The 25246-nt window shown below is 38.3% G+C and overlaps 1 protein-coding gene across 14 annotated transcripts in view; it reads left to right on the top strand.

Annotated features, from left to right (window-relative positions):
* R3HDM1 (R3H domain containing 1) overlaps positions 1-25246 on the top strand; it is a 168176-nt gene that overhangs the window by 135255 nt on the left and 7675 nt on the right. For all 14 annotated transcript variants that reach the window (XM_036420858.2, XM_036420857.2, XM_036420859.2 and 11 more), the window contains 4 exons: positions 7758-7912; positions 12377-12528; positions 19527-19630; positions 24170-24342. In XM_036420858.2, the coding sequence (XP_036276751.1) occupies positions 7758-7912; positions 12377-12528; positions 19527-19630; positions 24170-24342 (584 nt within the window). The remainder of the gene's footprint in view (positions 1-7757; positions 7913-12376; positions 12529-19526; positions 19631-24169; positions 24343-25246) is intronic.

The raw sequence follows: 25246 nt of genomic DNA, 5'->3' as shown, positions 1-25246 counted from the left end.
GGTGGCATATAGTCTTTTATAGTATTCTAGTATGATCTATTGTATATCTGTAGTGTTTGTGGTAACTTGACTTTCATTTCTGTTGTTTTTTTTTTTTGTCTATATGAGTCTTTTTCCCTTAGTGAGTCTAACCAGAGTTTGTCAATTTTATCAGTCTTTAAAAAAAAATAATAATAAAAATAAAAAAAAAGCTCTTTATTTTATTAATTTTTTTGTTCGTCATTATGTTCTCTAATTCATTCAATTTTACTCTAATTTTTATTGTTTTCTTTCTTCTGCTGACTTTGGGTTGTTTTTGTTCTTTTTCTAGTTCTTTGAGATATAATGTTAGATTGTTTACTTGGGGTTTCTCTTGTTTCTTGAGAATGTTCCCCATGCACTAGAGAAGAATGTGTAATCTGATGTTCTGAGATGAAAGGCTCTGTAAATGTCATTTATATCCATTGGTGTAGAGTTTAATTTTTTTAAAATATGTTTTATTGCTTTTTTTACAGAGAGGAAAAGAGAGGGATAGAGAGTTAGAAACATCAACGAGAGAGAATCATCGATCAGCTGCCTCTTGCACACCCCCTACTGGGGATGTGCCCATAACCAAGGTATATGCCCTTGACCGGAATCGAACCCTGGACCATTCAGTCCGCAGGCTGACGCTCTATCCACTGAGCCAAACTGGTTTCGGCAGGTGTAGAGTTTAGTTTAAGGCCGATACTTCTTTATTGATTTTCTTTGTGTGATCTATCTAGAGCTGTCACAGGAGTATTAAGGTTCTAACTATGATTGTATTTTTGTCTGTTTCTCCCTTCAATTCTGTTAGTAGTTGCTTTATTTATTTTGCTGCTCCCTGACTGAGTGCATATAAAGAATTATTATGTCTTCTTGTTACAGTAATCATTATTATAAAATGTTCATCTTTGTTTCTTTTTACCTTTGTTTTTCTTGAAATCTGTTTTATTGGGTGTAAGTATGGCTACACCTGCTTTTCTGTGAATGGTATTTACTTTGAGAATCATTTTTCACCTTTTTACTTTGAGGCCTAACTTAGTCTTTGCAGCTTAGATGTGTCTCCTGAAGGCAGCATATTGTTGGGTTTTGTTTTTTGATCCAATCTGCTACTATGCCTCTTCTTTCTGTTTCCTCTTTTTGTAAGCTATTAGTATGTGTGTCAGTCTTAGTTTTTTTGTGTGTGTTGTTATCATTAGGTTTTATGAAAAATAAGGTTTCGTGTATATAGTAGTTCTTTTTCTTTTGAATGCATCTGATTTCCATCCTCCTTTGCAAATTCATACCTTTACCTGTTCATACCTTTATGTTTATGTTGTCATAAATTATCCCTGTTTATGCTGTTACATTTTTTGGTGGTCTTATGTACAGTTTTGTCACCTTTTGTTCTTTGTTTCAAGTAGAATAACCCTCTTGATTATTGCGTGCAATGGCAGTTTTCTGGTGATAAATTTCCTCAGCTTCTATATGTCTGGAAAAGCCTTTATTCCTCCTTCATATTTAAAGGATAATTTGGCTGACTATATTATTATTGGCTGTAATGTCTCTCTTTCAGTAGTTTGAATATTTGGTTCCATTCTCTTCCGGCTTGTAGAGTTTCTGCTGAAAAGTCCAATGATTAGATAATAGGCTTTCCTTTATAGGTTTCTTCCCTTTTCCCTGGCTGCCTTGAGAATTACCTCAGGTTTGCAGGTAATGTGTTCCGTAACTGTACACCAAGTGCAAAAGGAGGCTATGGGGGCAGCAGGGCTCTTTGGATTTGTTTCTCTGCCTAATATGCCGATGGCCTGAAAATTGCAGTTACTCTCCCATGTACCTGTAGGAATGGTCTGCCTAATCTCTTTGCACCTCCCAGTCATAACCCCTTCAGCCACAACTGGATTCCTCCCTTCTCCAGGCTGAGCACCACCCTGAGCTCCTGGCTATAGGGCTACATCCATGACTTGTCGCAGCCCTTCTCCCTTCTCAGCCTCCCCTTTTGTTCGCACTTGCCCACCTTTACTTGTTTCAGTGCACAGATCTTTCGGTCCCTGCCTTGTTGAGTTATAGCTGTTCCAATTGAAATTTCAAGGGGATCTCTCACACCACTATTCTTCTGATGTCACCCTGTATGTTTCTGTTAAAAAACACCTTTCCATATGCAACATCTTCCCATTTGTCACTGCCAATTCTGCTCTCCAAATGCAACACCTTTCCTTATGTATAAGAGCCTGTCTTCTATAATCATTATATATCTCTTATGATTTTAATATATTATTTTTATTTCATTCTGTTAAGAATATGCTTTTCTTTATTGTTTTTTTTTAATTTATTTTTTTATTAAGATATTATATGTGTACATACCTTATCAATCCCCTCTCCCCCATTCCTAAACATGCCCTCCCTCCCCATAGTTTTTCCTCCATTGGGTTAATGCTCATATGCATGCATACAAGTCCTTCTGTTGATCTCTTATCTCCCCCATATCTCCCTACCCTCCCCATTGTAATTTGACAGTCCATTTATTTACCGTCTCTATATCTATCTTTTTGTTCATCAGTTCATAATGTTCGTTATTATCCATAAATGAGTGAGATCATGTGGTGTTTTTCTCTCATTGACTGGCTTATTTCACTCAACATAATGTTCTTCAATTCCATCCAGGTTGCTGCAAATGATAAGAATTCCTTCTTTTTTATGGCAGCATAGTATTCCATTGTGTAGATGTACCATGGTTTTTTGATCCAATTATCTGCTGATGTGCACCTTGGCTATTTCCAAATCCTAGCTTTTGTAGATTGTGCTGCTATGAACATAGGGGTGCATATATCTTTTTTGATTGGTGTTTCTAGTTTCTTAGGATATATTCCTAGGAGTGGGATTACTGGGTCAAATGGGAGTTCCATTTTCAGTTTTTTGAGGAAACTCCATACTGTTCTCCACAGTGGTTGCACCAGTCTGCATTCCCACCAGCAGTGCATGAGGGTTCCTTTTTCTCCACATCCTCGCCAGCACTTGTCTTTTGCTGATTTGTTGATGATAGCCATTCTGACAGGTGTGAGATGGTACCGCCTTGTCGTTTTGATTTGCATCTCTGGCTTTTCTTTATTGTTTAATCAACAAGCATAAATATTGAGTGCTTGGCTATCTGATAACTGATATGAGTGTTTTTGAGAGGTTTTGTTTGTTATTTCTAACCTCACCCTTAAAAAAAAACATATTTCAGGATTTTTTAAAGGCATATGAAAACCATGAGTGATCAGTTAGAACAATTTTATATTCTAGAGGCCAAAGGCTAAGTGCACAAATATGTGCACAGATGGGGTCCACCCAGCCCACCCTGATGGGGGCCCATCGAGCCAGGCTGGCAGGCAGAGGGGCCACAGGCAGTTGACTGGCCGGCCTTGACCCTGATTGGGGTGTTGGGGGCTAATTAGGGGCAAGATGTGAAATAAGACAATTAATAAAATTATGAGATTAAAATGAGTTTAAAGAAGATATTTTCTTTTAAAGTACTTGGCATTCTTATTTTTAATAACTTCACTAATGAGAGAGAAACCAAGATGGCGGTATAGGTAAACATCTAAACTGCTGCCTAACACAACAATTTCAAAACTACAATTAAAAGATAAAACCAACATCACCCAGAACCACAGGAAAGCTGGCGGAGTGGAAGTTCTACAGCTAGAAGGAAAGAGAAAAGAGCTGCACAATTGAGACACGCACAAGTGCTGAAAAGCTGAGGTATGGAGGGACGTGAACCAGGCTAGTGGCGGGCATTGCTTTTTTCAACCCAAAGGGAGACAAGCTCCCGATTACTCTGAAATCCAGTTTCTGGGGAGACACTGGAGACCCAAACTCCTACAGGGAGAAGCTGGACTGTCTGCTATCAGATCAGAAAGTGAGGGTGGCCTGCTTGCAGAGCTGTACACGGGAATCATTGTTTACTGCACTGGGACATGAGGTGTGGGGATGTGAAAACTCAGAGATGCAGAGACAATTGACTGGCAGCCATCACTTTTTGCCACGCCCTAGCCTAGTGACTCTCTGAGACCCCACCCCACACAATCTACAAAACCTCCCAAGCTCCACACAGCTGCTTTTGCATATGAATGCCCTACCCTATTGCAGCTTAACTTAGCAAACTGCAGCTCTGATCAGATAGCTCCAAAACCTCCAAACCCCAAGCAAAAAGGAGAAAGCTGTAGTTCTCACTCTAGCTCCTGCTGTGTGGCCTCAGACAGTAGCTGACCTGCACCCCATTGGGCTTCCAGAAGCCAGTGTTCCTAATGGTCAGTGTGAGACGACACCAGATTTCAACTCCTCACATCCATAAGTGACACATTTGGGAGGCGGACTCAGTGAGCACCAAAGCCCCACTGAAGCAAGTCCTGCCACATAAGAAATCTTCAGTGCATCAGTTCTTTCATTATAGACACAGTGAGTCCTCACATTTGGCCTGGAGGTCAATTCCTCCCAGTGTACCAGCAGCAATCAAGGCTTATCTACACCAAGACATTGCTCTCAGCCCACACAGGGGTGCACCAACAGCGTCCACCTTGGTGATTGGGGAGGCTGAGCCACTGGCCCCTATAGATCACCTGCCACACAAAGCCACTCCGTCAACACAGGGAAGCAGCCAAAATGCGGAGACAAAGAAACATGTCACAAATGAAAGAAATGGAGGAAAGCAAACTCCTGGACTTAAAAGTTCAAAACCACATTTATAAGGTTACTCAAGAATCTTCTAAAAACCACCAACAAACTTGATGAGACCTATGAGGAGCTTAGTGAGACCTTCAAGGACCTTAATGAGAATGCCCAAAAAAATGGAAAAGGACCAGTCAGACATTAAGCATACACTGTCTGAAATAAAGAATTTCTAGAAGTTCAACTGTAGATCAAAGGACTCCAAGAATCAAACCAAAGATCTGAAATATGAAGAAATAACACCCAACCAGAAAATCTAAAAAAAAAATAATCCAAAAATATGAAGATAGTGTAAGGATCCTCTGGGACAACTTTAAGTGTGCCAACATCTAAATTATTGGGGTGGCAGAAGAAGAGAGAAAGAGAGCGCACAAAATATTGAAAGCCTATTTGAAGAAATAATGACAGAAATCTTTCCCTATCTAGGGAAAGAAATAGACTTACAAGTCCAGGAAGTGCACAGAACCCCAAACAAGAGGAATCCAAAAGGACAACACCAAGACACATCATAATTAAAATGCAAAGGGCAAAAGACAAAGAGTATCTTGAAAGCAGCAGAGAAAAACAGTTACCTACAAGGGAGTACCCATACAGCTATCAGCTGATTTCTCTTAAGTCCAAGCCCTTGACCAGAATCAAATCTGTGACCCTTCAGTTCCAGGCCGAGATTCTGACCCCTGAGCAAAATCAATTTGGGCTAGTCCTCAAGTCTAATGCTTCAGTATATACATGCATGCCTCGGGGGGGGGGGGGGGGGGGGGGCAGAGAGTGAGAGTGAGAGGTGGTTCTGTTTTAGAGGTGGCATTTCCAACACAAGAAAACATATTCACATCCCATTTTCACTCCTGCCCTTTATTTCCCTAAGTGTGGAAGTGTGTCAGTATATTTTTTGCAGTCTTTTTGGTATTTAGGGTATTAATTTAAAATACTTGTCATTTGATAAACTGAAAATAGGGTTGAATATTAAGTATACTAAAGAAGGAGAAATTTCTTCTGCTTGTCCTTTATCTGCCTACAAGTTTAAGTATTATATGAAATTCACAGAGGGTAAGGCTTAAGAAACAGTATGTAGTCAATCACTTATTACAGATAAGTATTAGAATATACATTTCTTGTACAAAGTTAGATTGGTGAAAAGTCATTTGAATTATGGTCATAAAGCACTGTTGCCATAGAAATGAAAAGATTCACTATAACTGGATTTTTACTTTGTTGTTATTACCAGGTATACTTTATATTATTAGGGAAGGTTACTGCTATATTTTATTTAGTTATTTAATCATTGAGCAGAATCAAAAAGGCTTCTGGGGAACTATAGTCTTGCTGTTGTCTATAGCAGCGTTTTTCAACCGCTGTAGTGTGCCGCGAGATGTTGCCTGGTGTGCCGTAGGTGCAGACAAGACAAGAATTTTATAATTTTTCACTATTTTGTTTACTTAATATTTCATAATAAAGTAATTATAAAATACTTTCTTTGTGTTTATTTGATTCCTATTCAAGAGAATTACTTTATATATAGTCAATATAGGCACAGAGTTAAATTTTTTAACATTTTCTAATGGTGGTGTGCCTCGTGATTTTTTTCATGAAACAAGTGTGCCTTTGCCCAAAAAAGGTTGAAAAACACTGGTCTATAGTCATTACTGAGGTGGGGTCTTTGCTATTTCTGTTGCTATAGGGATTAACAAGGATGAAAATATAAACTGATTTTTATAAGATAGCAAAATTTACTAATGGTGTTATCAGAGAAATCATTTCACTGACCTTCGGTTATGGAAGTGTTTATAGGCAATGTCATAGTTTGGTTCAATTTTGTAAAAAACTTTAAATACCCTTACTAGAGGATTAGTTATTTATTTTTATCAGGTTTCTTTTCTTCTCTTTTCTTTAATATATTCTTATTGATTTCAGTGAGGAACAGAGAGGGAGAGAGAGATAGAAATATCAATAATGAGAGAGAATCATTGATTGGCTGCCTCCTGCATGCCCCCACACTGGGGATCAAACCTACAACTAGTATGTGCCCTGGCCAGGAATCAATCCGTGACTTCCTGGTTCATAGGTCAACGTTCAACCACTGAGCCATGCCAGCTGGGCCTTTTTTTTTTTTTTTTTTTTTTTTTTTTTTTTTCTTTTTTACCAGGATTTGTTGTACCTTTTAATAATGTATCTAAGTCTTAAACTAATTGGTTTACATAAGGAATCCTCTTAGGTTCAGGAGACAAAATACAATTCATATTCACTACTCAAAACTTATTTCAGATTATTTAAATACTGAAAATTTCAGTCGATAAGAGTAAATTTATAGTCTTAACTGACTACTTCCATTACCAAAAGGGCCTTCAGAATAGGGAAGAATTGTCCCTTTTCTTTGATTTGTGACTTTTGGCAGATTAGCCTCATTGAGCATCTGTTTCTCTGTCTGGTGACCTTAATATAATAAAGAAATAATCTTTTAAAAAATTGCTAAATGACTCCATTTTCCTTGTGCCCTTGACACATTCCTAATATAAGGATTTATATATTAGTGTGATTTTAAAAACAAACAAGCAGGTAAGCGTTCTGTAAAAGTGGCCCCCTTTTTTTGGCCTCCAGAAAGGCCAGCCTCATGGGCCTCCTGCTTAAGACAATGTTCTAATACCAATACAGAATCTTCAATAATCTTTTTAGCAAGGTGCCCTACATTTGTTTTATTTTGCACTGGTCCCACAAATTATGTAGCTACTCCTGGTCCCCAGAAACTAGTTGTGACAACATTTTAATACATACTAAATAGTAGTTGTCTGTGTAATCCAAGTCTGCAACCCTATAAATTTCCACAACTACAAAGGGAATCTTTGTGCACAAATTTTATTAGAATGTATTGTAAGGGAGAAAAAATACATGTAGCTGACTTGGGTTACCTACATGTAAACCTTTTCAATGTTAGCTCTCAGAAGGTTGTTTGAAATTTGTTGTTTAGAACAAACTTCTATCATTTTAGAACACAAATTACTTACTTAAAATACAAAACACCCTACTAGATCAAATAAATTCAAAGCAGGATTTAACTTGTTGTGTCATTGCAGGTTATCAAGTTTTGCCCAACCAGCAGCAAAACTACCAAGGAATAGTTGGAATTCAGCAAACCCAGAGTCAGAGCCTGGTTGGTGGCCAACCCAACAGCATAGGAAATCAGATTCAAGGAGTGGTCATCCCTTACCCTTCAGTGCCATCATATCAGGTACGTTATCACTCACCTCCTTTGGGTAGAGGTAATTTTGAATAAATAAAATGTATAGCTATGATGCATTGTCCCTCTTCTTTTTAATATGGGATTAAAAGGTTATCCAATGTTCTATGATACATAATTTTTATATATTTTTTTTAATATATTTTTTTGATTTTTTACAGAGAGGCAGGGAGAGAGAGAGCTAAAAATGTCGATGAGAGAGAAACATTGACCAACTGCCTCTTGCACACCCCCTACCGGGGATGTGCCCGCAACCAACGTACATGCCCCTGACCGGAATCGAACCTAGGACCTTTCAGTCCGCAGACCAACGCTCTACCACTGAGCCAAACTGGTTTTGGCTATAATACATAATTTTATAGTCTTAAAATTAAGAGTTTTATTAGTCATAGCAGTTTGTTTTATCATTTTATTGCTTTATTCATTCGCTTCATTAATTTTTAGGGAAAAAATATTGAGCTACTTTGATATTGACAAGTAAATTTTCCTGGCATTAACTGTGTTTCTGACTGCAGTATATAAGCAAGTATCTTACTCTATAATTCAGCCTCTTAAGGAAAGTGGAATGGGACAGAAAATAGCAATGGAAATAGGTATTTGAAATAATAAAATGGAGTACAGGCTTTCAGTACTTATAGAATAGAAGAGATTGTGCAATTGTCCATGCTGGAAGTGATTATTTCTCCCACCTCAATCTCAAAAGAAATTATATGTATTTTAAAATGACATGGATTTTAATTTATAGTTCTAAAGTAGAAATACCGATTATTTCATGAATAAGTCATTTTTTATTATAATGTGCCACGGATCAGGCCCAAACTAGCAGTCTGACATCCCCTGAGGCATGTAGTAGTGTGCAAAGTGGCAGACAGCCAGGCACCACACCACTCCCACTCATCCTGGCCCCACTGCATGCCGCCATTGCCGCTCAGTAGCGTGCTGCCACAGAGGCGAGAGAGGCTTGCACTGCTGCAACGGCACTCACCAGCCTTGAGCTGGTGTCTGGTACCTGTTAGTCACCTGAGCGGCACTCCCGCTGTGGGAGTGCACTGACCACCAGGGTGCAGCTCCTGCATTGAGCATCTGCCCCCTGTGGTCAAAGCATGTCATAGCAACAGGTCATTCGGTCAGTTAGGCAAAAATAGATATATAGATATAGATATAGATATATAGTTTTCCGTAACTGAGTCTAATGTTAAGAAATCCAAAGATCATTTCCATTCATTTCCTCAAGATAAAAACAATCTAGTTGAGAAGCTAAATGTACATGTATGTTATCTAAACATAATTAAATTGTGATACTATTCAGACTGGTAACTGAATGAATCATGAAATACAACCATGAACAGATTAGAGACTTAATAAGAAGTATTCTGGGAAAATATAAACCTTAAATTATCTCTTAAAATAAAATAACAGGCACAAATTGGTTAGAAAGACATTCTGGGGATAGGGAAGTATATGAGCAAAGGTGCTAGCATATTCCATTTAGTTCCAGAAAGTCAAAATTGAAATTAAAATGTAAAATGTGGAATTATCAAGGATGTCTAGTCTTAAAGCCCCCTAATTATAGAAGGCAATTAAGGAAAAAGGAAAAAAAAAATACATTCTGAAACTAGATTTTTTTAAAGTCTATTTTTATTGATTTTAGAGAAAGAGGAAGGGAGAGGGAGAAACATTTATGTAAGAAATATCAATCAGTTGGTTGCCTCCTGCATGTACCCCAACTGGATTCAAACCTGCAACCTGTGCATGTATCCTGATCCAGAATCAAACAGACAACCTTTGGTACACAGGATGTTGCCCACCCAACTGAAGCACACCTACCAGAACATGACAGTAAATTTGAATCTTTCTTTTCTCATATTTTGCATGCTTTTTATTTTGTAACCTCCATGCATGAGCCTAGTTTCATCAGACTGCCCATCCCCTACTTTTTTCATAGCTAGACAGTCTACAGGATGAGTACCAAGGAACTCTCCCTTCTCAGGAACCCTGGTTATGCTCCCTAATCCAGTACATTGAGCATCTATTAGAGAAGATGGCCAGGCACTGCATACATAAGATTTACTCTTGGCCTTAGTGGCTCACAGTCTAGTGTAAGAAATATAATTTTTATTTGTTTTTATTTTTTGTTAATCCTCATCCAAGGAAATTTTTTCCCATTGGTATTTAGAGAAAGTGGAAAGGAGAGGAAGAGACAGGGGGAAACATTGATGTGAGAGAGAGACATCAAATTGGTTGCCTCCTACACAACCCCAGCCTAAGCTGGGATTGAGGCTGCAACCCTTCACTCCATGGGCTGATGCTCTAACCGTTGAACTAAACTGGCCAGGGCAGAGAATGTAATTTTTAAATAAAGTATAACCTTATTGGTGTAGTTTTTAAAATGGAACTAGATATTAAAAATGCTTCAGAGCTAAGACAGTTATTATTTCTATAGCATACATTTTTATAAGCTATAAATTATTTTCCCATGGCATTTCATGTAATCCTCAAACTGGGTGAATGAATATGGGAACTGTTATACTCTGATGAGCAATGAATGACAGCCTGTTTATTTTCTCTCCTACATTTGGTAGATAAGCTGGATAGTGATAAACTGTTGCCTAAAAAATAAGCCAGAAAAGTCTTCTGTCCTCAGTAGAGTGTATTCTGTGGCTGTACATTCTCAAGTACTGTTCCCTCTCTCTTTTAGTACTTCAGTGTTCTTTGTTACCACTAGCTGCAGCAAGCATGTCAAACTCACAGCTGGGGGCCACACGCCTCATTTAAGTTTGCCATGCTTGAGCTATAGACTTATAGTTTAAATCATGTAAATTGAGCTGTGTCATTCTTCCTAAATCTGCCCTGTATATGTATTAACTTAGTTACAACCAGAAATAATCCTATATAAAAAAAAGTTGTAATATGCAAATGGTTGTTATGTCATAAAGCGTAAGGACTGGATCACAGATCAGCAGGAGGGTGGGGCAGTGAGCTACAAGTGGGTGGTGGAGAGCTACAGGAGGGGAGCTACAGGAGGGCGGGGCAGCAGGTGGAGGGCAGCGGTGAGCTACTGGCTACAAACTGGCAGCTGAGAGCTACAGGAGGGGGCAGGGCAGCAAGATTATGAGAGGGTCTGGGGTGGGGGAACCACAGGAAGGCAGCGCAGTGGGTAGAGAGCTACTGGAGGGCAGCAGCGAGCTACTGGTGAGCTGTTGGTGCACAGGTTCGTGCGCAGAGCTACTAGTCTATATAATAAAAGCCTAAGTGACCTTTATGGTGGAATGACCAGAACAACTGGTCGCTATGATGCGCACTGACCACCAGGGGGCAGATGCTCAATGCAGGAGCTGCCCCTGGTGGTCAGTGTGCTCCCACAGGGAAGCGTTTGTCAGCCAGAAGCCAGGCTCATGGCTGGCGAGCTCAGCTGTGATGGTGGGAGCCTCGCCTGTCTCCACTAAGGAGCAGCAAGCCAAGCAGCAAGGAGCAGTGAGCAGGTGGGCGGTCTTATGCATCTAACCTACTATACAATTGATAAATGCTAGTGAAAAACAATAGCTGGCAAAAATAAAATAAAGTGGTAGTGTTATGGCTAACTTATCAGGACACCCTGTTGACAGTTTTAGATTACTCCTTAACTGGTCATACAGTAAAACCTAGATATAACAGATTAATTCAGGTAACGGGGTGTCCGTTAAAGCTGAAAGCCTATTATATAATAAAATAGGTTTTCCAAATGTATATGTTAAAAAATTGACAAGTTAATTTACCTGTTTTATATAAACACATTTGTTTAATTAAAATTAAGTATGTATGAAAAGTTTAATTTCACAGAAAATTTTTCTATTTATACTACTGTAATTTAAAATTCCTACTGAATAAGTCTAGTAAATGTATGCATTCTCCAGTCACCTTGATTGAAAAAATGCACATAGCTGGAGGTATGACTTAGCCAAGTGCACATCAGAACATCAGCCAGCATGCGTTACAACTGCTGCAGAAAGTCATGCCAGGCAACAACACAACCAACTACCCCAAGTGATGGGGTGTGATGTGATCACGTGCTAGTAGTCATTACCTGAACATTGTTTACAAGCAGTGTTACCTTTGGATATAAATATGTAGACTATAGTTGTAGATATATAATGTTTATATCGGCAATATTACTTGAGTGCTTTTCCCAACATATGGCCTATTCGCTAAAATTTAAAAATTATAATGAGTTCATAACACAAAAAGTAATGTTAATTTAATTATGAGCAAATCTTGGTTATGGCCATTTTTAAATTAACAGGGTATTAATTTCCACATATAACACATGGATCAGAAATTTTGTTCATTAAATTGAAGTCCATAAATCAAGGTCCACAAAATCAAAGGTTTATTGTACTTGAAGTTTATGAAGGCTAGACATTAACATTTGCAAGCGTTTGAAGAACTTGTTCCTTTAAATTGTCTTTCAAATTTTAGGTTTCACTGCCTCAAGGTTCTCAAGGAATTACCCATCAGACTTATCAACAGCCTGTTATTTTCCCTAATCAATCTAATCAAGGATCTATGCCCACAACAGGAATTCCAGTTTACTATAGTGTCATTCCACCTGGCCAACAAAATAATTTAAGGTGAGTACAACTAAGAAAACTAATCCTATAGCTTCTCATTTTTTATCGTGATTTTGGTCTGTTGCTAATTTTAAAGTTGCCTCAGGGCAATACCTGAGATCATTCTCTAAAGTAGAATAGAAAAACTATGATACACAATGAGGGTAATATGTAATACTTTAAATAATAAAGAATTTAAAATAATAATAAATTAAAATAATATTAATTAAAATAAATTTAAAATATTAATTTAAAATAACAAATAAATAAACTTTAAAAATTTTTAAAGAATAACTATGATACAATCTTTTTCTAATATTTGTTTTAGTCTTTTTTTTTTACTTACCCACGGGGAATAAAATTGTTGGACACAGACCTTGGAGTTTAGAGCATTTGTTTGTCAGTATTTAAGGACTTTTATAGGAGTTTGATGAGAATATGTTTCCTTTATAAAACATCAGTAGCAAAATATCATACTCAAATTTTTCAGACTCTGGGAAGCTCATTTTTTATCAGTAAGGGGAGGGAGGTTTATAAGAGAAGCAAATGATAGTATTGTAGTTCTGCATTAAAGCAAGCCATGAATTATTCCATTAGCTATTTCAGCTTGAAAGAATAGAAGCTTCTGTGATAAACTTAATGTGTTAAAAAATAGTAATTTTCCTTTGAATTGGGTACCTGTAGTTTTTGTTCAGAGTACATTACAGTCCTTCGGTTATTCTCAGGACATCCCTATGGGGTTGTCATAGGGGCCACAGTGCTCTTATAAGAAGGGGTTTTTAGTTATAATTGCTGATAAGAGGTTGCCACCTAGTATGATTACAGGTGTTATTTATGGGTAAAGAGGGGATTTACATACTTGCTTCAGTGAATCTGCTTGGGAAATGGGACTTGGCTCTCATGTTATGTGTTGTCAGAAATACACACACACAGTCCATCTCCCGAGGAATTCGCATGGCTCTGTGGCTGCCACAGGTTAAAGAGGCCTGGCCCAGAGCAGAAGCTTAGTAAATACATACTAAATTAAAACACTTCTTTAATTACAAAGGCCAGCTTGCACATAATTAATTCTCATTTATGTGCCATATTATTGGCCTTAATATTATTTTGTTTCTGTAACTATATACTTTTTAAATTTTTTTATTTAAATTTTGTATCAATTAATTATGCTTGTTGACACAGTGAAGCAATCAATATAAAGATGTGTAAAAGGAAAGCTAACTATCATGTTCCCACTCTGGTCACCAGTGCTCACAAGCTGTTATGCATTCTGTTTGTATTGGCCTGCTCAAACATATGTGCATATAAATACATATTTATATTTATTGGAAGTGGTTGATAGGTTCTAGTGAAATAGACATTATCTTGCATTTTCCCCTTATTAATATATCATGAAATCAGATAAACAAGTATTAGTCTAAAACATTCTGTTAAGGTTTTGTTGTGGTCTTTTTCTCCATCTGATTTCTTTACAAACATAATTTTACATAAATGAGATCTTGTCATACAGGCAGTTTTTAGTTGTTCTGCTTGGATCATTTCCCACACACGCACATTCTGGGTAACCCATGTTTCTATAATGGTCTGTGTCCTTTTGCACTTTTCTCTTTGCACCTAATTATATACTAACATAGATATGGGCATGAAAACATGAGCAAATTCATTAGCAAAAGCACATGAAATGGAATTTATAATTTTACATGTAAATTAGACAAACTTTTTTTTTTTTTGACCTGAAAGAAAAAAGAAAAGGGAGGGAGGGAGGGAGGGAGGGAGGGAGGGAGGGAGGGAAACATTAATGATGAGAGAGAATACTGATTAGCCACCTCCCTGCACGCCCCCACTGGGGATCAAGCCCACAACCTGGGAAATGTGCCCTTGTCTGGAATCAAACATGGGATCCCTCAATCCATAGGCTAACACTTATGCATTGAGCCAAACCAACTAGGGCTAAAACTTTTTTTAATGAGATTGATTGTATTTATGTATATGGTATCTATATTCTATCTAATAAAGAGGAAATATGCTAATTGACCCTTACACTGTGACAAATATGGCCAATGAGGGGGGAATATGCTAATTGTCTGCCATGCCCTCAAAGATGGCAGTCCCCACAGCCACAAATGGCGGCGCTCAGGTAACTAGAGCCGGCTGAGGCTTGCACTGCCGGCAATGGCGGCAGCAGCAGAGATGCGTTAGGGCATCGCCTTCCCCTAATTGCCAGGTTGCCTCCCGCCCCTGAGGGCTCCCAGACTGTGAGAGAGGGCAGGCCAGGCTGAGGGATCCCCACTCCAGTGCATAAATTTTCTTGCACCAGGCCTCTAGTGTGTGTGTGTGTGTGTGTGTGTGTGTGTGTGTGTGTGTGTGTATATATATAAATAAAAGGCTAAGCGACCATCTAGCCAACTTACCAGCTGGTAGGTAGGATGTGTACTGATCACCAGGGGAAAGATGCTCAACACAGGAGCTTCTGAGCGAGAGTGCCCTCTTGCACTCTTGGACCCCTTGGGGGATGTTGGACAGCCAATTTCATCCTGATCCCTGCAGGCCAGGCCAAGAGATCCCACCTTCCAGAGGGACCCCCGCTCATTCTGCAGACAGCCTTGGAGCCACAGCGCAGCTGGCTGGGGAAGGACCGCAGGAGGTTGGCTTCAGAGCATGTCGACCCTTCTCGCCCAGTTTCACCCTGCCAGCCACCTTCTAATTAATTTCAGTGTGCACGAATCCGTGTACGAGGCCACTAGTTTGTATATAATGAGAGAGTTTAATCCAGGCGTCTTCAAACTACGGCCCGCGGGCCACATGCGGCCCGCAGAGGAGTCTGATCCGGCCCGCCAGGTTTTTTGGGCAGTGAGCGCAGCCGAGGTGTTACAGTAGGAATTAGTAGTTCATATAGTCGGGCCCTCCAGCTCTCTGAGGGACCGTGATCTGGCCCCCACTTTAAAAAGTTTGAGGACCCCTGGAATTCATTTATGGTTAGTATTTAGTATTACAACTAATATAGTAGATTTTTTTTTTCTGCCAGCATATGTTTGTTTATTTTACCACACTGTACTTACAGCTGCATGCCTGATTGGTTATAGTGCCATTTTATCAGAAGCCTTGAGGCTCTTTATCATGGAATCTCACTAATCTGATAATATCAGGGCATGAGATGGTCTAATTAGCTACGTTTTTGGATCAGTGAATCTTGTGCCATTAGGCATTAGTTATCATGATATGGTTATTAAGAACACAGCCTTGAAATCTAAACAAAACCTGACTTCAGGCCTGTGCAATTTTAGGCAAGTTAGACTTTTTGCACTTTGGTTGTCTCGTTTATAAACTAGGAATAATATTCACAGGATTGGTGTGAGGGATTACGTGTCTATACTTTGGTTTGGAAATTCCATATTCTACAATAAAATAGATACTTGCCTGTATTCTTAAGTAGAGCACACTAAAAATAATTAAACTATTTGTTGCTGATTCAGACCTACAGTCTTGAGCATCGGTGATTATATTGTGTCCCCGCAGTATTTTGAAGCAAATAAGGAATATTTTCTCTTATAAATGCTCTTTGATTTATGATGGGGTTAAGTTCTGATAAACCCATTCTAAATTGAAAATATCATAAGTAGAAAATATTTTTAATACACCTAACCTACATAATAGCTTAGCCAGCCTACCTTATACATGCTCAAAATAATCACATTAATCTACAGTTGGGCAAAATCATCTAACAGCAAATACAATATAATGTCAGTTATTAACCCTTGTGATTGAATGCCTGGCTGAAGCTACAGCCACTGCTGTTGCCCAGCATCACAGAGTGTATTGTGCCCAGCTGGTGTTGCTCAGTGGTTGAGCTTCAACCCATGAGCTGGAAGGTCCTGGTCCGATTCTGCTCAGGGCACATGCCCGTGTTGTGGGCTCAGCCCTCGGTGCAGGAGGCCCAGGCCCAGACCAGGACTGCGTATTGAACCTGCAAGGCAGGTACTGCACTTGACCAAGAATTAGTCCTGTGACCCTTTGGTGCATGAGCTGCTTAGAGGCCAGGCCTCTCCAGTTTTTTTATTTTCCCTCCATGTTCTCCAGCTTACATAATTACTACTATCTCAAGATACATGATTTCTATGTCTTTATTAATATTTTCTAATTGTTAATGCAACATACCATTCTTTCTTTACTTCCTTAATCCTGGTTTCCTTTGATTGGGTTGTGGTTTTTTCTGATAAATGTGAAAAATTGTTCATTCTCATAGGGAGTTTCTGTTCCCTGCTTTCCTAAGGTATCGTTCATACTTTTCTGTTTCTTTGCATCTCTTATAATAATATATTGGAGTAACTCTAGGTATCTCCTATTGTTTGCTTATGTATTTGTTTATAGTGAGTGACTGGGTTATTTTAATGACATCTATTTAATTCCCTTTTCCACTCCCCGCTCCCCGCTCCCCCACCTCTGGGGTTCAGCCTCTGATGCTGTTCTCAAGCAGGAAAAGCTTTGGGTATTCTCATAGTAATCCTGGGGTGACAGTGGTTTTGGCGGGATTCTGTTCCTTTCTTCCATGACAACACCCAACTGTTAAACTCTACTAACTGCCAGCTGATTATTCTGCTATTTTCAATAATGCTTAATTCATAAGTTCCTCTACAAAATATTCCAATTAAAATATGGCTCCTGTGAAGGAGAAATTTCTGGGGTCACTGTTTGATTTTTATTCTGACCTCAGGAGGGCTCTGTCTAGCTCTCTTTTTACCTGGTTTTCTCCTTCAAACCAACAGGCCTAAGTTTAGCCTGAATTCTGAATCACCTCACAGTTGTCTAAATGAAGGTTTATATTGCAGAAAATCAGTATAGCTCTCCTCACCACTCCCTGACATCTGTCAAAAGATTTCTGAAGGAGCCCTAACCAGTTTGGCTCAGTGAATAGAGCATCGGACTGCGGACTGAAAGGTCCTAGGTTCGATTCCAGTCAAGAGCATGTACCGTCACTGCAGACACATCCCCAGTAGGAGGCAGCTGATCGATGTATCTCTCTCATCAGTGTTTCTGACTCTCTGTCCCTCTCACTTCCTCTCTGTAAAAAAAATCAATAAAATATTTTTTTTGAAGATTTCTGAAGGAGATTCAGATAATTGGTTAAAATTAAATTGCTGATACATTTAAAAGTCTAACTTTTCAGACATTTGTCTTAGAATATTTTTAGTGTTTATTTTTTATAATTACAAAAATACATGCGTGCCTTTTTGGAAAATAAAAAGTATATATAAATTATCAAGAATTAAAAAAAAAAATCAGCCAAAGTCCCATAAACCTAAATTGACTACTGTTTTCATATTCAGATTTTTCTGTTAGTCTTTTTTTTTTTTTTCATATATAATTTTAACATAGTTGAGATTCTACTCAATATATTTTGTTCATTTGATACAGTGTTTTGCTACGACATTAAAATTTTCTTTGTAAATATAATTTTTAATGATTACACTGCTCAATTTTATAAATATGCAAGAATTTATTTAGTCTGTTATAAACATGTAGGACATATCCTTTCCCCCCCCCTCCCCCCACTTTATTGATTCATCTTGAGTGCAACTTGAATTTCTTCCTAGACAGAGTCCTTAGAGGGTAAGGCTTAGAGGTAATTAACAGGTCAAAGATATGGTGTTGTGTTTCTTTTTGTTTGTTTTTCTGCCTGGCTGGTGTGGGTCAGTAGTTGAGTGCCAACCCATGAACCTATATTTTACTGTATTTTGGAATCAGTTCCCAGTCAGGGCACATGCCTGTGTTGCAGTCTCAATCCCCAGTAGGAGGCTTATAGGAGGCAGCTGATCAATGATTCTCCTCATTGATATTTCTATCTCATTCTCCTTCCTTCCTTCTTCTGAAGTCAATAAAAACATTTTTTTATTTTTTCTTTCAAGTGTTGTTGTTGTTTTTGTTTGTTTGTTTTAATATATTTGTATTGATTACAAAGAGGAAAGCAGAGGGAGAGAGGGAGATAAAAACATCAATGATGAGAGAGAATCATGATTGGCTGCTTCCTGCGTGCCCCCTACTGGGGATCGAGTACCCAACCCAGGCATGTGCCCTTGACCAGAATTGAGTCCCACAGTCCAACCCTCTATCTCAACTGTGTTTTTATATATATATATATATATATATATATATATATATATTTTTTTTTTTTTTTTTTTTTTTTTTTAAATCACACTTCGGTAAACTGCAGATTAGGTTTCTTATTTTAAAAATATGTAATGCGATTATCATTTTTTCCATCGTGGCTTTGATTCCAAAATACAGTAAAAATTGGGAAATAAATGACTGGAGCAAAGGGGAATTCTACCTATGAATTATCATAAGAGATTATAGGTGAACATTGTAGAAAACCCAAAAGAAGACACTTGTTGGATACTTATGTCATTTGTCAATCTCCATTGCTCGCAAGTATGTCAAACATGCAGCACATCAGCATGCCATTGTCAAACTGCATATTCTATTGTATTTTCTAAAATACAGCTTAGTAAGATCTAAAACAATACCTTTTTTATTTTATAAAGTTAGTTATTTTTAAATAATTTTTAGAACAATACAAAAAGCATATTTAGAATAATTTGTAAAGAAATACGAGCAGTGAAATTAGGTTTTTTTTCCTGGTTTCAAAAATTTGTATTATTGCAATAAACATGATAATCACCTAAAAGATAATTATTCAAAAGATAATTATTCAAAAGATAATTATTTTTTAAAATTTTATTGTTTAAAGTATTACAGATAGTAGTACATATGTCTCCCTCTTTACCCCATTGTCCTTCCCCCGGCCTCCCTTACCATCCCCCCTTAAATGCCTTCACCCCCCTCCCAAAAAAAGATGATTATTTATAACTCACAGAGAAAAGAGTTGCATTTGACTTTTACTGCTAATCAATTTGAAAATTAATTTTATTTAAGAAATTTGTACGACTGTTCCAAGCACCTTTACAGTCATCTCCGTCTCATTGTGCTGTGCTTCTGTGTTTGTTTTATTTTTCCCCCCTTAGCTCATCAATAGGTTACTTACAACATCCAGGATCAGAACAAGTACAGTTTCCTCGAACTACTTCACCCTGCAATTCCCAGCAGCTTCAAAGCCACCAGTGTGCAGGTATGAACAAATAATTGAACAAAAGAATGATGATTTTTTATTTGAGGAAAATTTAAATTAAGTCCCTTAGGCACTTTTTTTTTTCAATTTGATAAATCTTTATTGTTCATATTATTACAATTGTTCTTCTTTTTTCTCCCCATAGTTCCCCTCCACCCAGTTCCCATCCCACCCCATGCCCTTACCCCCCACCATTGTCCTCATCCATAGGTGTATGATTTTTGTCCAGTCTCTTCCTGCACCCTCCTACACCCCTTTACTCCCACCCCCCACCCCGAGAATTGTCAGTCCATGCCCTTTCTATGCCCCTGATTCTTTTATATTCACCAGTTTATTCTGTTCAGATTTTTTATTCACTTGATGTTTAGATTCACTTGTTGATAGATATGTATTTGTTGTTCATAATGTTTATCTTTACCTTTTTCTTCTTCTCTCTCTTTTTAAAGAATACCTTTTAGCATTTCATATAATGCTGGTTTGGTGGTAATGAACTCCATTAGCTTTTTCTTATCTGTGAAGCTCTTTATATGCCCTTCAGTTCTGAATGATAGCTTTGCTGGGTAGAGTAATCTTAGTTGTAGGTTCTTGCTATTCATCATTTTGAATATTTCTTGCCCCTCCCATCTGGCCTGCATAGTTTCTGTTGAGAAATCATCTGACAGTCGTATGGGTACTCCCATGTAGGTAACTGTTTTTCTCTTGCTGCTTTTAATATTCTCTCTTTGAGTTTTACTCTTGGTACCGGTATTTTAATTATGATGTGTCTTGGTGTGGTCCTCTTTGGATTCCTCTTGTTTGGGTTTCTGTGCACTTCCTGGACTTGTAAGTCTATTTCTTCACCAGGTGGGGAAGTTTTCTGTCATTATTTCTTCAAATAGGTTTTCAGTATCTTGCTCTGTCTCTTCTTCTGGCACCCCCATAATGTGGATGTTGGTACACGTGAAGTTGTCCCAGAGGCTCCTTACACTATCTTCATATTTTTGGATTCTTTTTTCTTTTCCAGTTGGGTGTTTTTTGCTTCTTTGTATTTCAAATCTTTGACTTGATTCTTGCGATCCTCTAGTCTGCTGTTGGATCTCTGTATATTATTTTTTATTTCAGTCAGTGTATGCTTAATTTCTAGTTGGTCCTTTTTCATATCCTAGAGGGTCTCACTAAATTTATCAGCCTTTTTTAGAAAATTCTTGAAAAACCTTATAACTCTATATCCAGTCGTTTGCTTTCCTCCATTTCTTTCATTTGTGACCTGTTTCTTTGTCTCCGAATTTTGGCTGCTTCCCTGAGTTGATAGAGTGGCTTTGTGTGCTAGGTGTCCTATAGGGCCCAGTGACTCAGCCTTCCCAGTTACCTGAGGTGGACACTCTTGGTGCACTCCTTTGTGGGCTTTGTGCACAGTCTTGTTGTAGTTAAGCCTTGATTGTTATTGGTAATCACTGGGAGGAATTGACCTCCAGGCCAATTGGCTGTGAGGATCAGTTGTGTCTATGGTCAGAGAACTTCTGTGCTGGAGACACCCTTATGAAACAAGACTTGCTTCAGTGAGGCTTTGGTGCTCACTGAGTCTGCCCCCTGAGTGTGTCCCTTATGGATCTGAGGAGTTGTAATCTGGATAGTCCCACTCTGACCCCTGGATACACTGATTCTTGGATCATTAAGGCGGTGCTAATTTAGCCTCTGCCTGAGGCTACCCAGCAGGAGCTACAGAGAGATCTGCAGATTCCTCTTCTTTGTTTGGGTTTTGGAGATGCCCAGATGAGCCCCAGCTGTGAAGCAAAGCAAGCTGCTACAGGGCCTTGGAACTTCTTTTGGATATTCAGGGTCTCACTGACTCAGCTGCAATCTGTTAGGTAAGTTTAGAATTCAAAGGACCAGGGCATTCATATACAAAAGCGTCTGTACTCAGCTTGAATGGGGCGGAGTCTCTGGGCAGAGCAAACAGCAATGGCTTCCCATCAGCCTTGCCCTAATAGACCCCTGAGTCTCAGAGTCCTGAGGTAATCGCTGCAAGCACCTCTGAGAGAAAGCTGCCCTCGAGTTTCACCTACTGCCAGACAGTCCAGTTTCTCCCCGTATGAGTCTGGGTCCCCAGAATCTCCCCCGGAACTGGAGTTCAGAGCATTCGGGAGTTTTTGTCTCTCTCCACCTTGAAAAAGACAGCTGCATACTCAGTTACCAGCCCTCTCCGTGCACGCCTCTATATCTCTGCCTTCCGCAGCTCCTGTGAATCTCAGTGTGCTTTTCTCTTTCCTTTTAATTGTAGAATTTCCACTCAGCCAGCCTTCCTGTGGTTCTGGATAATGTCTTTTAGTTGTAGTTTTTGAAATTGTTGTACGAGGCAGTAGTTTAGGTGTTTACCTATGCCTCCATCTTGGTTTCTCCTCTCCTTAGGCATTTCTTGAAAAGGTTTTCAGCTTGCTGTGTGCTGAGGTATACCTAGGATATTTAAGGTACCAATCAAAATTGGAAGGTTCAATCTACTACTTCATTCCTGCTGCTGCCATTACTACACTGCTGTCCTGTTCTCCTCAGGCTCTTCCTTCCTTGCCTCTAGATATTGATGTTCTCTAGGATCCTCTCCTAGGTGCATTCTGGTTCCTCTTCAAGGTCTTCCTAAGGAACCCACCACCTCCTATGCTTCAACTACTGCTTTTTGCCAACACTTCCTTAATCATATTTCTGCTGAGACACAACCATATAGCCAGTTATCTACTGAACATTCTAACCTAGATGTGTCAAAGGGACTTCAGATTTACTATTTCTCCTTACCTATCTATAAACTAAAACAAAGCTCAAAGTCAAAATTAACTCTCTGTTCTCTTTTCACATTCATGCCGTCACCATTTCCGCAAATCTGTTACCTTCTTTCCTTTCCTACTTTTGATCAATTCTTTTCATGTTTTATTTGCAGTAATCAGGTATTTTGCTTATTTCATATTTCCCCTACAGCCACCTTTTCTCTTCCTCAAGCACATATACAGACAGTTCAAAAATTATTGTCCTGAAACAGAAGTCTCTTCATGTCATTTTTCTGAATAAAAAATTTGCATGAATTCTCTATCTAAACGCTTGCAAGTTTGCCTCCTGTTTATACTTACATGCTCAATTTACACAGAACTTTGTTTTTGAGTAAAAATTTAAGGATGAGCAGAATTTTGTCAAACAGAGAATGATGGATAGACACTCTAGGCAGCGGGAAGAATAGACACAAAAGTACCTTTGGCATAAAAAAGCATAGTGTATTCTGGAAATTACTTCTTCTACATAGATTTCCCCAGTGTTTTAAACAATTTTTTATCATAACACCTTAGTATTTTATTGTAATGACTTACTGACATGTAGTCTATAAGAATCAGAGAAACAAGAAATTATTAAAAAAATGACCAATAGTGACTGCATCTACATGGCTGCTGTGGCTGAGGAGAACTTGAGGTGTCCCTAAATAGTCAGCCCTTCTGTGGTTTGCCTAGCCAGGTCAGGTTGGTTCTATTTTCAGGGAACTGCAACTACCATGGTTACTGCAGTGCAAACTATGGCCCTTTTAGGACACAGGATTCTCCTTTACCTTAAACTGAAATAGTGAGTAGCAGGCAAAGTATATGCCTAATACCAGCAGTGCTGCAGTACTAGAACACAGAATAAATAAATCTGATTAAAAAATATATATAATAGTCCATTTATCTCTACTGTACAATTAGCAAGGTGTTTTCACATATAATCATCACAGCTCTTTAAAGTCAGTCAAGTAGGTCTTCCTAGCCTCCTTTTTCAGGTAGGAAAACATAATAAGAGAACTCACATTTTCCTGGAGTCATATGACTTTTCAGGGTACTAAAATTGTGCTTTGTTAATTAATTCCATTCCCATGTCCCAAATTTTTACACTGCATGAAATCGATTTACTAGAAAGTACCTTTCTATTGTATGTCAAAGTTTCTGTAGGATATTTTTTCCCAGTTTTTCTTTGTATTTATAAAAATGGCTATTTTAAAATTAACTTTTTATTTGTTAGTGCTTGATTGATTTTTAGAGAGAGGGGAAGGAAGAGGAATAGAGAGAGAGAAACATTGATGAGATAGAAACATCATTTGTCAGCTCCCTCCTGCACTCCCTTCACTGGGGATTGAGCCCACAACCTGGGCATGTGCCCTGACCAGGAATGGAACCAATGACCTCTTGGTTCCTGGGTCAATGCTCAACCATTGAGCCACACCCCAGCCAGGCAATTAATTGTTTTTAATTGCACTTTTATATAAATCATATCTCAATTGTGTTACTCTTCATTAGTTTCTGTAATAGATCATTGGACTTTCCTGAATAACTATAGACTTGTTGGTTTTAAGACAAGTGACATATTTAGGTCTACAGAGTCCATTTTAATGCCATTTTAAACAACACAACTCTTTTAGCAAGAAGCACTAGGGTTTCAATCTATGTTGCATATATTATAGTAAAATTTTGTTCAGGTATGTCAAATTATTGCCATTTTCTTGGTCTTTGAAGATGTTGTTTGCTGATGTAGTATCCTAATTCTGATTTTCAGCTGTGCCACCTCCACCACCTAGTGGAGGAATGGTGATGATGCAGCTTAATGTACCAAACAATCCACAATCTCGTGCCCACTCACCCCCGCAGTGGAAACAAAACAAATATTACTGTGATCACCAGAGAGGACAGAAGTGTGTGGAATTTAGCAATGTAGACAATATTGTTCAGGTAAGATGCTTAATTTTAATACTTCTAATATTTTAGTCACAAAAGATTGACCTAAAAACTTTGATACTGAATTTGAAACCTCAAACAGATTAGTAAAGAAATTTGAATACTTTTTATATCCAGAACATTTTTATAACATTTAAATATTATTTCCCAACTTCTGCATATTCAAAAAAATGTTTTTAATCAGAAGATAAATTAGATCTAAAATTTGATAAAGAAAAAGAATTATGCTGTTATCCTACTTTTTTTCATATAAACTGTATGTTACAATAACCAGAAAGTTGATGAGGGGATGCTCTTCATCATAGGAGAAATACAATTAATAAATATAAAAGCAGTGGTAGATTTTAAAAATCACCATTATGTAATCCTATTAAAATAATAGATGAAAAAAAAACCATCAGCCTGGCCAGTGTGGATCAGTTGTTTGAGCATTTTCCCATTGCACCATAGGGTCACCAATTCAGTTCATGGTCAAGGCACATGCTCAAGCAATGGGTTTAGGCCCTGAACAGGGTGCATGCAGGAGGCAGCCTATCTTCCTTTCTCTCTCTCTCTCTCTCTCTCTCTCTCTCTCTCTCTCTCTCTCTCTCTCTCTCTCTTTTCATCTCTCTCTAAAATCAATAAAAACATTTTTTTAAAATCAGCAGCAAATGCCAGAAACTTTAGGAAAAGACTTATGGGAAACTAAAACAGATAGATGAGGCAGACAACACTTGAAGTAACTGATCAATTATATCGGGTCTAGTAATAAGTAATGTCGTTTTTTAACATTCGTTTAAAATCTTGCTTGGCGTTGACTTGTATTGACATAACCTTCAAACACGTGGTATCTACAGAACATGTGAAGTGCAATTAACAAGTTTTGCTTGAAAAAGTTTGTGTTTGGTTTGGTTTTTGT

Source organism: Pipistrellus kuhlii, unplaced genomic scaffold (assembly GCF_014108245.1).
Source record: "Pipistrellus kuhlii isolate mPipKuh1 unplaced genomic scaffold, mPipKuh1.p scaffold_m20_p_7, whole genome shotgun sequence".
Taxonomy (NCBI): domain Eukaryota; kingdom Metazoa; phylum Chordata; class Mammalia; order Chiroptera; family Vespertilionidae; genus Pipistrellus; species Pipistrellus kuhlii.
Note: the sequence above shows the minus strand (reverse complement) of the source record. Positions and strands in the feature narration are given on the sequence as shown.